Source organism: Canis lupus, chromosome 2 (assembly GCF_011100685.1).
Source record: "Canis lupus familiaris isolate Mischka breed German Shepherd chromosome 2, alternate assembly UU_Cfam_GSD_1.0, whole genome shotgun sequence".
Lineage (NCBI taxonomy): Eukaryota > Metazoa > Chordata > Mammalia > Carnivora > Canidae > Canis > Canis lupus.
Genome location: NC_049223.1, coordinates 4,229,553 through 4,244,622, shown reverse-complemented (window position 1 = coordinate 4,244,622; position 15,070 = coordinate 4,229,553). Strand labels below are relative to the sequence as shown.

At 36.6% G+C, this 15,070-nt stretch overlaps 1 protein-coding gene across 11 annotated transcripts in view; it reads left to right on the top strand.

The window, feature by feature from the left end:
• CCDC7 (coiled-coil domain containing 7) overlaps window positions 1–15,070 on the top strand; it is a 383,402-nt gene that overhangs the window by 169,318 nt on the left and 199,014 nt on the right. For all 11 annotated transcript variants that reach the window (XM_038529717.1, XM_038529714.1, XM_038529715.1 and 8 more), the window contains exons 20-21: window positions 3,734–3,844; window positions 5,561–5,686. In XM_038529717.1, coding sequence (XP_038385645.1) covers window positions 3,734–3,844; window positions 5,561–5,686 — 237 coding nt within the window. The remainder of the gene's footprint in view (window positions 1–3,733; window positions 3,845–5,560; window positions 5,687–15,070) is intronic.

The following is a 15,070-nucleotide window of genomic DNA, read 5'->3' as shown; positions in this document are numbered from 1 at the left end:
GAGCTCAAAATGAGAACTTTTTGAACTCAATGGGGGGATATCCCTGGCCTAAAGGTGCTTAGGTGACAAAGTAGGGCAGAATCCCAGGTGGCAGCAATGTGGTTTCTGGATCCCTGGGGCCACTTCAATGTGGGAAAGCTGGTTGAAAACAATGAGTCTAGGTGCTAGCTTTTTGTTTGGTGTTACTGTAAATGGCAAACTGCTGCATGGTTGCATGACTACACTCCAAGCCAGGGGTCCAGCAAAAGGCAGGAGTGTGGCCAGACCCCCCAGGAGGAATGATCTAGGTTTGTGCCACAGGAGTCCATAAAGTTTGGAGACTTTAAACTGGGTCATGTGCCTGAGATAAAAACACTAGGTCACTGGCTGGTGAAGACAGAGTTCATATGGAAACCAGTGAGACAAGAGTGATTGCTTTTCTGTGAGGGCCCACTGAATAGTGGAAGTATGAACTTTCAACTCTGTCTGGTTCTAGAGGTCAAGACACTGCCATTTTCATCCTCTATGCCCCCCAGTGGTCTGAAAGCCTTCAGTGAACAAAACAGTGCGACATAGTGCAATCTGGAGCCACTTACCCTAAGCCTGGCCCCAGGGCAAGGGCGGTACAATTCCACCAGGGCAAAGACACCTGGGAATCAGTGCAACAGGCCCCTCCCTGGGGACCAGTAGGAACAAACACTAGCATCAAGTTTACTGATCATAGAGAGTAGCAGAACCATATAGCTCCTGAGGAAAACAGTATTATAGCATTTGTGGGTTTTTAAAATTATTCTTTAGTCTCCCAGTTTTATTTTTTCAGCTATTTGTTTTATCAATTCTTTTTAAATTTTTATTTTTATATATTCGCTGTGTTTTCCTTTCATTGTATTTTATATTATATATATAATATATATGTTTTTCTCTCTTTCCTATTTCCTATTTTGGAAATCTTGTTTCTTTTAGCAAACAGATGAAATTCATTCAGGACCTAGTTTATAGTTAGTTCTGCTTTACTGCTTATATGATTGTTCCTTGTTTAGTTTTGTTTTTATTTTCTTCTGGGTTTTTTTATGGTGTTATTTCTGTCTTTTCTCTCACTTTCTTCTGTTCTTTTCTGGACATAATGATGAGATGGAGAAATGTACCTCAAAAGAAAGAACAGTAGGAAGTACTCACTGCCAGAGAGTTAGTCAATATACATATAATAAAATCTTGAGGAGGCAGGGCAAGATGGCAGAGGAGTAGGGTCCCCAAGTCATCTGTCCCCACCAACTTACTTAGATAACTCTCAAATCATCCTGAAGACCTACAAATTCAACCTGAGATTTAAAGAGAGAACAGCTGGAACACTACAGAGAGAAGAGTTTGCACTTCTAACAAGTACAACTTCTGTTTAGCCACTCTGCACTGAGCAAAATGACTAGAAAGAAGAACTCACCACAAAAGAAAGAATCAGAAACAGAACTCCCTCTCACAGAGCTAAAAATTTGGCTTACAATTCAATGTCAGAAAGCCAATTCAGAAGCACAATTATAAAGCTACTGACGGCTCTGGAAAAAAAAGCACAAAGGATTCAAGAGACTTCATGACTACAGAATTTAGATCTAATCAGGCCAAAATTAAAAAGTCAATTAAATGAGATGCAATCCAAACTGGAGGTCCTAACAATGAGAGTTAACAAGGCAGAAGAACCAGTGAGTGACATAGAAGACAAGTTGATGGCAAGGAAGGAAGCTGAGGAAAAAAGAGAAAAACAATGAAAAGACCATGAGGAAAGGTTAAGGGAAATAAATGACAGCCTCAGAAGGAGAAATCTACATTTAATTGGGGTTCCAGAGGGTGCTTAAAGGGACAGAGGACCAGAAAGCGTATTTGAACAAATCATAGCTGAGAACTTCTCTAATTTGGGGAGGGAAACAGGAATTCAGATCCAGGAGATAGAGAGACCCCCCTAAAATCAATAAAAACCATTCAATACCTCAACATTTAATAGTGAAACTTGCAAATTCCAAAGATAATGAGAAGATCCTTAAAGCAGCAAGAGACAAGAAATCTCTAACTTATATGGGGAGAAGTATTAGATTATCAGCAGACCTCTCCACAGAGACCTGGCAGGCCAGAAAGGGCTGGCAGAATATATTCAGGATCCTAAATGAGAAGAACATGCAGCCAAGAATACTTTATCCAGCCAGGCTCTCATTCAGACTAGAAGGAGAGATAAAGAGCTTCCAAGATAGGCAGAAACTGAAAGAATATGTGACTACAAAACCAGCTCTCCAAGAAATATTAAGGGGGACTCTGTAAAAGAAAGAGGATTCCCAAAGAAATAATCCACAAAAACGGGCTTAATAGGTATCATGATGACCCTAAATTCATATATTTCAATAGTAACTCTGAACGTGATGGGCTTAATGACTCCATCAAAAGGTGTAGGGTTTCAGACTGGATAAAAAAGCAAGACCCATCTATTTGCTGTCTATAAGAGACTGATTTTAGACCTAAGGACACCTCCAGCCTGAAAATGAAAATTTGGAGAATCATTTACCATTCAAATGGTCCTTAAAAGAAAGCAAGGGGCGGGAATCCCTGGGTGGCTCAGCATTTAGCGCCTAAAGCCTTTGGCCCAGGGCGCCATCCTGGATTCCGGGATCGAGTCCCGTTGGGCTCCTGACATGGAGCCTGCTTCTCCCTCCTCCTGTGTCTCTGCCTCTCTCTCTCTCTCTCTCTGTCTATAATAAATAAATAAATCTTAAAAAAAAAGAAAGCAGGGGTAGCACTCCTCATATCAGATAAATTAAAGTTTATTCCAGAGATGGTAGTAAGAGATGAAGAGGAACACTATATCATGCTTAAAGGATCTATCCAAGAAGAGGACCTAACAATCATGAATATTTATGCCCCTAATGTGGGAGCTGCCAAGTATAACAATCAATTAATAACCAAAGTAAAGACATACTTAGATAATAATACACTAATACTGGGAGACTTGAACACGGCGCTTTCTGCAAATGACAAATATTCTAAGCACAACATCTCCAAGGAAACAAGAGCTTTAAATGATATACTGGACCAGATGGATTTCACAGATATTTACAGAACTTTATATCCAAATGCTACTGAATACACGTTCTTCTCAAGTGCACATGGAACTTTCTCCAGAATAGACCACATACTGGGTCACAAATCAGGTCTCAACCAATACCAAAAGATTGGGATCGTCCCCTGCATATTTTCAGACCATAATGCTTTGAATCTTCAACTTAATCACAAGAAGAAATTTTGAAGAAACTCAAACACATGGAGGTTAAAGAGCATCCTGCCAACATACCAGTGTTTATATCACACCCTAGTTTATAGTGTATATCTTCAGTTATTCAAACAGCAATGTATGTTTGAACATTTAGGTAGTTTTGAATATTATGCAATTACAAATGATGGTGTCATAATTAACCTTGTGTATATGTGTTTGATTGTTTTGTCTATGTATATGTATTAGCCTAAGTATAAATACCTGAGAAAACCAGAACTAATCTAAGTAGATTTAATTTCTGTTAACATTTAAGAAATAATAAGAGTATCAAAAATACTCATTAAAACTTTTCTCGCCATTTTTATATTGTATCTAGCATTATGGTATTTTTAGTTTTATCAAAATGAAAGAGAATTTTTCTGTACACTTATATAAATTTGAAGTTTATGTATTTTACAATAGATCTTTTTTATATTTAATGGATAAATATATTTCTTTATGTAGCTAATGATGAAGTACCAGATGAAGAGCATATACTTGGACATCAAAATTTAGTGTCAAAAACTAAAACAGAAGTAGAGCAAGAAAAGACTCCTAGAGTAGGAAGATTCACTAGTAAGTATTAAAAAAGTATAAAACCCTGCATATTATTTTAAATTAAATTATCAGTGGATCTGTTTTCCTTTGGCTCATGAAGATATAGCTAGGATATATTTTTTTAGAAATTTTACATGTTAATTTAACGTGTGAATACCCTAAGATAACTAGAGAAAAAAAGCAAAATTATTGATACATTTTGTTTGGAATTTCTGATCTTAATACTATTTCACACCCATAGTTAAGGGCTCAGTATCCACCAAGGGCAATAATAGGCCAATAACTGTCTCACAAAGATTGTGTACCTTTTAGCCAAAGCTGAAAGGTTACTTGTCCAAAGGACTAATGGTTGCCTCAGACTTGTGTCATTGTCTTTTTTGCAATAGGTTTCAATGGTGAACAGATGGTAACTGACCTTATGCTAACCCCATAGATATGTACCACGAAACCTCTTTGGGTAGAAAGTTTCTAGTCAAAGAGTCTCACCAATATTTGGACTATTTTTAGAATTGGGGGAAGAGAGGGCCAAAAAATTCACAAACATCTCTTGTGGAATAAGATGTCTTGTCTCTTGCAGATCCTGCCCTGGAATTTTTCTTGGATACTAGGTCCTTGTACTTTGTTTATATGAATGGCCCAACCATGTTGCCCCATATGGATCAGCATGATATACAGTCCTTGTTGGATAATGTCCTTGTTTGGGCCCACCAGAAGGTTGTAATCAGTATAGTGAAGAGCTAGTATTTCTGCTGCAAGTAGGACTTTGTTTCACAGTTGCTTACCTGATAGCACTAGAAAAAGGAAAAACTACTAAAAATTTCTGTGATTTTTACATCCCACTCTCTTGCCTAAGACTGAGGGTATATGTCAAATACTGTTGATTTGGATTTGTGCTTATTTTCTCCATCTCTAACAGTTTTCTTTCTGTTTTAGCTGACCTTCTTATTTTTAAAATTTATTTTTGGAATATGTAAAAATGAACTTTCTTCCAAAAGTAGTAAATATGCAAAAAGATGTAAAATTAGCATTTCTTCCCTTACATTCCCCAGTCTTCAATCTCCACTTATAGGAATCCAACTATGTTGTTTTCTGGTTTGTTCTTTTATATTTTACTTTTAAAACCCTATCTTTTCCCACCCTCTTTATTTCTGTTACTTTTTTTTTTTTTTACAAAAGGTAGCATGCTAGGTATTCTCTATTTCAGTCTTCCCCCCCCCCACCTAACATTACCTCAAAAATCCTTCTAATTAATTTTGTCGAGATCTTTTGCTTTTCTTTATAGCAGTATGTACAGTTGTTCTAATACATTATGTACCACGATTTAAACTATGCCATAGTTTATAATATATACCTTAGTTTATTCAACTAGTTTTCTATGTTTGTATATTTGGGTGATTTCGAATATTTTGTAATTATAAATAATACTGTAATGAAAAAACTTGTAATATGCATTTTCATTTTTGACCTACAAATATTTAATTGCCCAAATAAAGTAATAAAGCTAGAGACTAATATAAAATGTATTTGATGCCTCAGAATATTTATGAAACAATGAGACAACTTCAATATACATCTCTACTAAAATTGATCTCACAAGTTCATGTGGATCTATTATCATTGTGGCAGTTTACTTAAAACTTTATGAAAATAAGAAAAAATCCTTCTGCACATTTATTATTAATTTTAAATCTAGAGATTTCACATATTTCACAATAGATATGTTTTTCCATTTAGTGAAAAATATTGTAGATCATGATAAAGTACCAGATGAAAAGATGACACATAAGAATCAGGGTTCACTGTCAAAAACCCAACTGCAAGTAAAGAAACAAAGAACTCTCAGAAGAGAAGGACTCACTAGTAAGTACAATAATTATAGATAATATCAAAATATTTTAAATTAAACTCACCAGATGGTCCTTTTGTTTTATTCATGAATATGTATTTGAGCACATGTTATAGAATTTTTAGTTTATCTTAAAGTACTAATACCCTAAGATAATTAGTGAACAGAAAACAAAAGTATTGATACATCTTGCTTGAGATTTTTGGTACTAAGATTATTTTATGGCCATGGATCATATACTCAACTATGATGCAATAATAGGGCATCAACTGACTCTCAAAGGATATATAGTTATCATCTCACTTCATTTGATTATGTGTTCATAAATGCAGTGGTTGCCCTTGACTGGTAGCATTGTCTTTCAGCATATCCTACAACTGGCAAACAGAGAGGTGCTAAGACATATAACTTAAATGAAAAATGTATATCATAGGGGCCTCCATAGGTAACTAAGGGTTACCTAATACATCAAAGGTGACTAAAATACCATAGGTAACTAAAAGATCTGTCAGGGGATATCCAGGGCATCCATTTGTCAGGTCTCTCTCAAATGTAGAGATCTTTTTGATAACCTGATATTTCGGAGCCATCAAGATACCTATGAGGAATGTAGATCACCAGTAGACAAATAGTACCACCAATTATTGAGATTCCTTGTATTTCATGGGCCAGAGAATGTAAAAGGCTTGGGAATTGTCTACTCTCAAGCAAGACATTGTGACCCTTCTCATATAGGAATTTCACTTGGATTTGGTCCTTGTACCATGTCTGGGTTAATGTGAGTTAACAGGGTATCTGGTCCTTGTTTGTTGGTGCCTTTTTCTGGCATTTGGATGATGTCATTAATACAGAGTAAGGCTAGTTGTCCCTATGGCAGTGGGCCCTCTTTCCAGGTTATGGCCTTGATAAACTTTAGGTCAGATAGGGAGTTTAAGGACTTTTATGGAAGACCAGTAATGGTGTATTGCAACACATTCCAATTGGGTAAACTGAAAGCAATACTGAAAAGGATATTTGTGATGTCAGTTGCAACATAGCAAGTTCCTTCATCTTGGAAAATAGCCTCTGTGACAGTTACAGTATTAGGTACTGCTAGTGTCAGGGGCTGCACTATAGCATTAAACTACCTTATAATTAATTGGGACTCCAGAAGCCCAAAATCTTGTACATAGGTCATTTGGGGGAACTTTGTCTTCCTGAAGCACACAATGAGAGGCAGGTATTTTTTTTCCCCAGGAAGTTGTTTTTGAGACAAAAGCACTAAAGGCTGATAAGTGAGTAGGTATATAGCCTTCCACACATCCTACTAAAATAGCCTTAACTGAAATAGTTCCTTTCAAGGAAAACAGAGGTTCAAAAAAAAAAAAAAAAAAAAGGAAAACAGAGGATCACATAGACAATACATTTATACCAATAATGCATTCAGTAGTGGACACCATAGCAGTGGAGGTCTGTCTGGATAGAAAAGAGTCATGTTGATGGTGGCCTCATACTCCAAACCACATAGGATTATCTATTTTTCCCCTCATTCTGGTGTTATACATTGTATGAATATCATAGACATCCTTGTGCCAGTATCCAAAAGACCCCCCCAAATGCAGTTGTTCTCCATGTCCCCATTAAACTCTGACTTTGGGATAGGGCCTCTTTCCCCAATAAGGACATAAAGCCCTTGGTTTTGATACATAGTTTTGTTTCTGTTTAAAGGCTGAAAGTTCTGGTTTACAATTGGCAGGGTTTTTCATTCATCTCAAGATTTACTGGAGCAAATAAAGGGAATAGTACTTCCTATTAATTATAGGGCTATCACCTTGCAGGCCCTAGGGACTTCCTCTTGCACCCTCACTGGCATACTACCTGAACTTGGGCTCCTTGGCAGAGAGCCCATCAATCTCAATTGGGAAAATATTGTTAAGTAGCAAGATTCAAAGATCTCGATAAGGAAGACCATTGCCTGGATTTTCTAGGAGTTTGTGCCTGATCACCCTTTTTATGTCACTCTTTGTGATAGACTCTATCTAATATTTTGGCAGTAGTTGATTTTTCACATGTCCCCAGATTTGTTAGTTATGATCCAAATTTGTATGGACAAATCGACCTGACCTTATAAAGAGGTTTAATTGAGCTTGATAATCAGCAGCATTGGCATGAATGAACCTAGAAATCTGGGTCTGATTAACAATCTCAGCATTGACTGTTCTCATTCTCTCATTGTAGAAGCTGGGGAATACCAGTATGGTTTGAAGCACTGCTAAAGCTTCTGCAAAAGTGGTCCAAACATATTTTAGTCATAGAGAACAACTCATTACAAGTGGGCCAAATATTTTGGAAACTAAATAGTACCTATTTGAAAGTGGAGAGGTCTTGGGTGTTTCCCTCTCATTTATTTCCTGTCCTTTACTTTCTTGGGCAAAATGGCCCCTATCTGGTTATTCTGAAGGAGAGTTTCCATAGTTATGTACCCCAAAAGGTGCCACTCTCCCTCACTTCCTTTAAAGATTATCTCCTCTATTGTGGTGGTAAACTACCCAGTCTCTTCAGACAGCTGGAAAAAGCAATCCTGAAGGTTTCTGCATTCTTTTTCATTAAAGAACTAGTCTGTATAGCAGCATCATGGGTATTCATTGGTGCCAGGGACTGCTTAGAGGAATTATAACTCCACTCACAGGTTCTCTAATGACTTTTAATCTCATCACTGAAGAATCATAAGCAACAGCCCTAAAATTACTTCCAAAGTCTTCCTCAGAGACCCCTGTGTTGAATCTCTAATTTGACCATTAGATGGTATCTTGCCCATGTAGACAGGAGCTAAAGAGAAGGACCATTGGTACCACTTAGAACTGAAAAAGCTTACATAAAGCGTTTGCTACTACTATCCAAAACCAAACTGTATTGTCCCTTAAGACCCATTGGAATGGCTGATGAAGTGTATTGCCAGACCCATAAATTCCTGCAAATGTTCAGTACCAGCCCCCAAGAGGTTCTGTGGATTTCTCTATCATGGCCCATCCTCAGGACTTTTGCTTTTTCCAGGATTACATTGTGCTAAATTGACTATCCTGTTTTCTGTGCCAATTTGTCACAGAGAGTTCCCAGGTATCTATGTAGTTACATAAGACAATGAGCCAAATTCAATGTAACAATTAAGCCTTTATTCACCTACTATGATTATCTGAACGAAAGATTAAACGGGAAAGGGCACTGGCTCCCTAGTATTCATTTCTTTAGATAGAATGGCACTAAGCATGGGACAGTTGTATCAGCACAGAGAGGGAAATCATTTCACTTCTGAAGGAGTTCCAAACATAAGAATCCTGATGTTTTATGGAACTTGGGAGCAGGCAAGGAAGGAGGTGAAAATTCTAGGAGGGAAAAATGAAATACTACATTAGAATTGATACATAAATCTGCAAGATTTCCTAATAAATTGGTTTTGCAGAAGTAATTGAAAAATTTCTCAACCAAGGCCATTCACCTCTCATAAGCAGCCTCTGAATGCAGGTGCCTAGGCTGGGAATGCAGAAATGTGTAATTATGGACATCCCAGAGGGACCTGAATCTTTGACAACTCCTTTCAGAGACTGCAATGCCCTGGCTATCAGGTGTGGAGAAGGCAACTTTCTCTTATGAGAAATGTGTGTGTGTATATATATACATATATATATATATATATATATATATATATATATATATACGCACAGGTATGTATATATTATGAGACATATATATTATGAGATATACACACATATATGCATACATATACAGATATATTTAGAAATAATAAGTTCTTTTTTTAGAAACAATAAGTTCTTTATAGACAAGTTTCATTCCAATCCATCTCCTCAGAGCCTGTTCTTGCTCTATTTTATATATGTGTGTTCTTTCTTTTGCAGTATAAAACTTAATTCTGAATAACATCAACACGTTTATTCATTTGCTTAATCTTATAATACTTTTAAATTTGTTTCAAAATTGTTTAGCACATAGTACTAGAAAAACTAATGTACTAAAATATTTTTGTTTGTACCCTATTCTTTTGGCTAAGACAGAAAGTATTGTGTCAAATATCACCAGTTTTCAAATAGCCCCAGAGTGCAAATCTTCCCAATGTCTCTATTTAACTCTGACCATAGCATTGGTCCTCAGGTCCCCTCCTCAGACAGGGACCTGGCCGAACCCCTTAAACTGTTTATTTTTGAAAACCCAGATGTTGGTAAAGCTAGGCAGATTCTCTGATTCATCTCATCTCAAAATTCACTGGGTGGTATGGAGAGAAGAGCCCTTGTGTTAGTGTTAGGTGTCATTACCATCAGACTCTAATGGAACTGTCTTGGGTTTCCTATGGCCTTCCACTTGGCCAGGAGGTCATTAGTGGAGAGTCAATAAATCTACATCTTCAGACCCACTGTTTAGTAACTACACTCAGGAATCAGTGTGGAAAAGCCTTTAACTAGATGATTCATGAGTGGATGGCCAATTACCATTTTTTAGGTCATTTTCTCTGCTTGTCTATCTAGCAGTAGCCACTTTTTCATGTCTAGAAATTTGTTAGTTAAGATCCAGATTGTGTGATAGACCAATTGATCTGACCTGTAAATAGGTTTAATTGAACTAGATACTAGCAAGTATGGCATGAATGAACCTAAAAATCAGTCTGTTTATCTCATCGTACACTATTCTCACTCCTCACTTTTGAACCTAGGGACCACTTAGAGACCAGATAGTAGCTGGATGAAGAAGGAGAAAATCTTGGGTGTTCATATACTTTTTTATTCCTGACTCTCTTCTTCATCCTCCTGAAGTAAAATGGTCACTGTCAGGACATTGAGAATGAGTGGGTCTGTCATGATGAACTCAGCAAGGTAACACTGTCCATCACTAAATTTAACAATTCTACCACCTTTATGGTGGAGGTGAACCAACCAAGTCTGTAAGGTCTCCTTGGATGCTGGGCAAGGTGATCCAGAGGGCTCTACATTCTTTGTCATTAAACATGGGTCTCAAAAACTCATTCTGTCATAACCTGTTCATTATGTTATAGCCAGATACCCTCAGTAAGACTTTATGACTAACTACTTTGTTTTCTGGTTTATCTTTCCAGTGTTTCATTTTGTAAAGGTAACTATCTCTCTATTTTTTTCTTATGTCTCCTTATTTCTTTTCCACTTAACATTATCTCTTAGAAATCTCTTCAAGTCAGTTTACTGAGATCTTTTTCATTCCCTTTGCATTTGCATGGAAAACAGTTCATACCACAGTATATATCATAGTTGATATTTCCATAATTTATGGCATGTATCATAGATAATTTAACCAATTTCCTATGCTTGTACATTTAAGTAGTGTTTAGTGCTTTGCAATTAAAATATGCTATGTGAATAATATTAACAATATGCATTTTGATTACTTGATCTATTTTTAGGTAGTTATTCCCTTAAATTGTGGTATAAAAATATATGAATAAAATTTACCATCCCAACAATTTTTAATTATTTAAATATAATTGAAATGCAACATTGTCTTTAAGGTATACAACATATTTATTCAATAATTCTAGGGCATTTAGCTGGCTTAGTTGGTAAAGCATACTACTTTTGATTGTGGGGTCATGAGTTTAAACCCCACGTTGAGCACAGAGCCTACCTAAAAACAAAACAAAACAATGCTATACATTACTCAGTGATGACCACATTAGGTGTAGTCACTATTGCCCACCATGCAATATTGTTACAATAATAGTAAACATATTCCCTATGTTGTACTTTTTATCTGCATGACTTATTTATTTCATAACTAGAAGTTTGTCCTTCTTAATTTCTTTTTTATCTATTTCACCCATCCATTCACCTACATATCCTTTCTGGAAACCACCAGTTTGTTCTCTGTATTTAAGAGTCTGTGTTTTTTTTTTCTACTTATTTTCTCTTTATTTTGTTTGTTAGATTCCACATATAAATGAAATTCTATGATATCTGTCTTTCTCTGTCAGACTTACTATTTTTCTCTTCTAAAAGGATTTTTATTTAAATTCCAGTTAGTTCATATACAGTGTATTATTAGTTTCATATGAACAATATAGTGGTTCAACACCACAACACCTGGTACTCAACACAGGTACACTCTTTAATCCCCATCACCTACTTAACATATCCCCTCCACCCCCGCCTCCCCTCTGGTAACCATCAGTTTGTTCTCTATAGTTCAGAGTCTATTTCTTGGTTGGCCTCTCTCTCTCTCTCTTTTATTTTCCCTTTGCTTGTTTGTTTTGTTTCTTAAATTCCACATGAGTGACATCATGTGGTATTTGTCTATGACTGACTTATTTCACTTAGCATAATACTGTCTAGCTCCATGCATCCCAATGTTTATAGCAGCATTATCTATAATAGCCAAATTAAGAAAGGGGAACCCTCTTGCACTGTTGGTGGGAATGTGAGCTGGTACAGCCACTCTGGAAAACTGTGTGGAGGTTCCTCAAAGAGTTAAAATTAGATCTGCCCTCCGACCCAGCATTTGCACTGCTGGGGATTTACCCCAAAGATACAGATGCAGCGAAATGCCGAGACACCTGCACCCCAATGTTTCTAGCAGCAATGTCCACAATAGCCAAACTGTGGAAGGAGCCTCAGTGTCCATCGAAAGATGAGTGGATAAAGAAGCTGTGGTATATGTACACAATGGAATATTACTCAGCCATTAGAAAAGACAAATACCCACCATTTGCTTCAACATGGAGGGACCTAGAGGGTATTATGCTGAGTGAAATAAGTCAATTGGAGAAAGACAAACATTATATGGCCTCATTCATTTGGGTAAGATAAAAATTAGTGAAAGGGAATAAAGGGGAAAGGAGAGAAAATGAGTGAAAATATCAGTGAGGGTGACAAAACATGAGAGACACCTAACTCTGGGAAACAAACAAGAAGTAGTGGAAGGGGAAGTGGGCAGGGGGTTGGGGTGACTGAGTGATGGGCACTGAGAGGGACACTTGATGAGATGAGGTGTTATGCTATAGGTTGGCAAATTGAACTCCAATAAAAAATATATAATAGCCAAATTATGGAAACAGTCCTTGTATCCATCAACTGATAAGTAGATAAAGAAGTGGTATATATTAAAAATGGAATATTACTTAGTCATAATATAAAAAATGGAATATTACTTAGTCATAAAAAGAATGAAATCTTGCCATGTGTCAGACTTATTTGATTTAAAATAATACCCTCTAGGCTTATCCTTGCTATTGCAAATGACAAGATTTCATTCTTTTTTTTCTCACTGAATAATATTCCAGTGTTGTGTGTGTGTGCATGTGTGTGTGTGTGTGTGTGTGCATATACACATCAGATTTTTTTGTATATTTTTTATTGGAGTTCAATTTGCCAACATGTAGTATAACACCCAGTGCTCACCAAATCTTTATCCATTCTTCTGTCAGTAGACACTGAGTTTGCTCTATATCTTTGCTATTGTAAATGATGCTGCAGTAAACATAGGGGTGCATATATCTTTTTGTATTAGTGTTTTCGTTTTCTTTGGGTAAATACTCAGTAGTACAATTACTGGATAGTACAGTATTTCTATTTTTAATATTTTGAGGAGTCACCAAATGTCTTCTGCAGTGATTACATCAGTCTACCCTCCCACCAGCAGTGCACAAGGGGTCCCTTTCCTCCACATTCTCACCAACACTTGTAATTTCTTCTCTTTTCTGATACTAGCCACTCTGACTGGTATGGAATGATAACCTCTTATTGTAGTTTTGATATGCATTTCCCCAATGGTTAGTGATGTTGAACATCTTTTCATGTATCTGTTGGCCATCTGTATGTTTTCTGTGAAGAAAGGTCTATTCAGGTCCTCTGCCCATTTAAAAATATGATGCAATGTTTTTTCCTTTGGTGTTGAGTTGATTTTTTAAAGATTTTATTTATTCATGAGAAACATACACAGAGAGGCAGAGACATAGAGCCCAACATGGGACTCGATCCCAGGACTCCAGGATCAGGATGCCCTGAGCCAAAGGCAGACGCTCAACTGCTGAGCCACCCAGGCATCCCCTTTGGTGTTGAGCTATATAAGCTCTTTATATATTTTTGTATTTGAAGCCCTAGAAAATTCTCAAATAAACAATATAACTGTACACCTAAATGAATAGAAAAACAAAGCTCAAAACTAGTAGAGAAATAACAAATATTATAATGGAAATAAGTAAAATATAAGCACTCCCCCAAGCTGGATTCTTGAAAAGATAAATACATTTGATAAACTTTTATCCATGCTCCAAGAAAAAAAAGAGTGGACTCAAACAAAATCAGGAGTGGAGGAGAAATAACAACCAATACCACAGAAATACAATGAAGTATAAGATAATATTATGGAAAATTGTATGTTAAAAATAATTGGACAACCGAGAAATGTATGTTCCTAGAAACATACAATCTCCCACAAGTAAACCAGGAGGAAAGAAAATTTTAGCAGACTGATTTGTAGTAGCAAAATGAATTGGTAATTAAAAACCTCCAAAAAGCAAAAGTCCAGAAATAGATGGCTTCACAGTTGAATTCTATCAAACATTTCAACAAGAAGAGTTAATACCCATTCTTTCAAAATATTCCCCTCCGAAAAAGGAAGAATAAAGAAAACTCCCATTTATTCTATGAGGCCAGCATTACCCTGATATCAAGACCAGATGAAGACACTCTAGGCAAATATCTTTGATGAACACAGGTGCAAAAACCCACAACAAAATATTAGCAAACTGAATTCCATAATGCATTAAAAGGATCATTCACCATGATAAAGTGGGATTTATTTTAAGGATGCGAGAGTGGTTCAGTACTTTCAAATCAAAATGATACATCATATTAACACAAGGAAGGATAAAAACCATATGATCATCTCAGTAGAAGCAGGTAAAGCATTGATAAAAACTCTCGACAAAGTAGATTTAGAGTGAGCGTACTTCAACATGATAAAGGCCATATATGAAAAACCCACAGCTAACATTATCCTCAGAGGTGACAAACTGAAAACTTTCCCACTAAGATCAGGAATAAGACAAGGATTTCCACTCTCATTCAGCACAGTATTGAAGTTCTAACCACAGCAATCAAACAAGAAAAATAAATAAAAGACATCCAAATTGATAAGGAAGATGTAAAAGTGGTACTACTTGCAAATAACATGATGCTATATTTAGAAATCCCAAAAGACTCCACCAAAAAACTATTAGAACCAATAAATGAGAGATGCCTAGGTGGCTCAGTGGTTGAGCATATGCTTTTGGCTCAGGGCATGATCCTGGCATCCCGGGATCGAATCCCACATTGGGCTCCCTGCATGGAGCCTGCTTCTTCCTCTGCCTGTGTCTCTGCCTCTCTCTCTTTGTGTCTCTC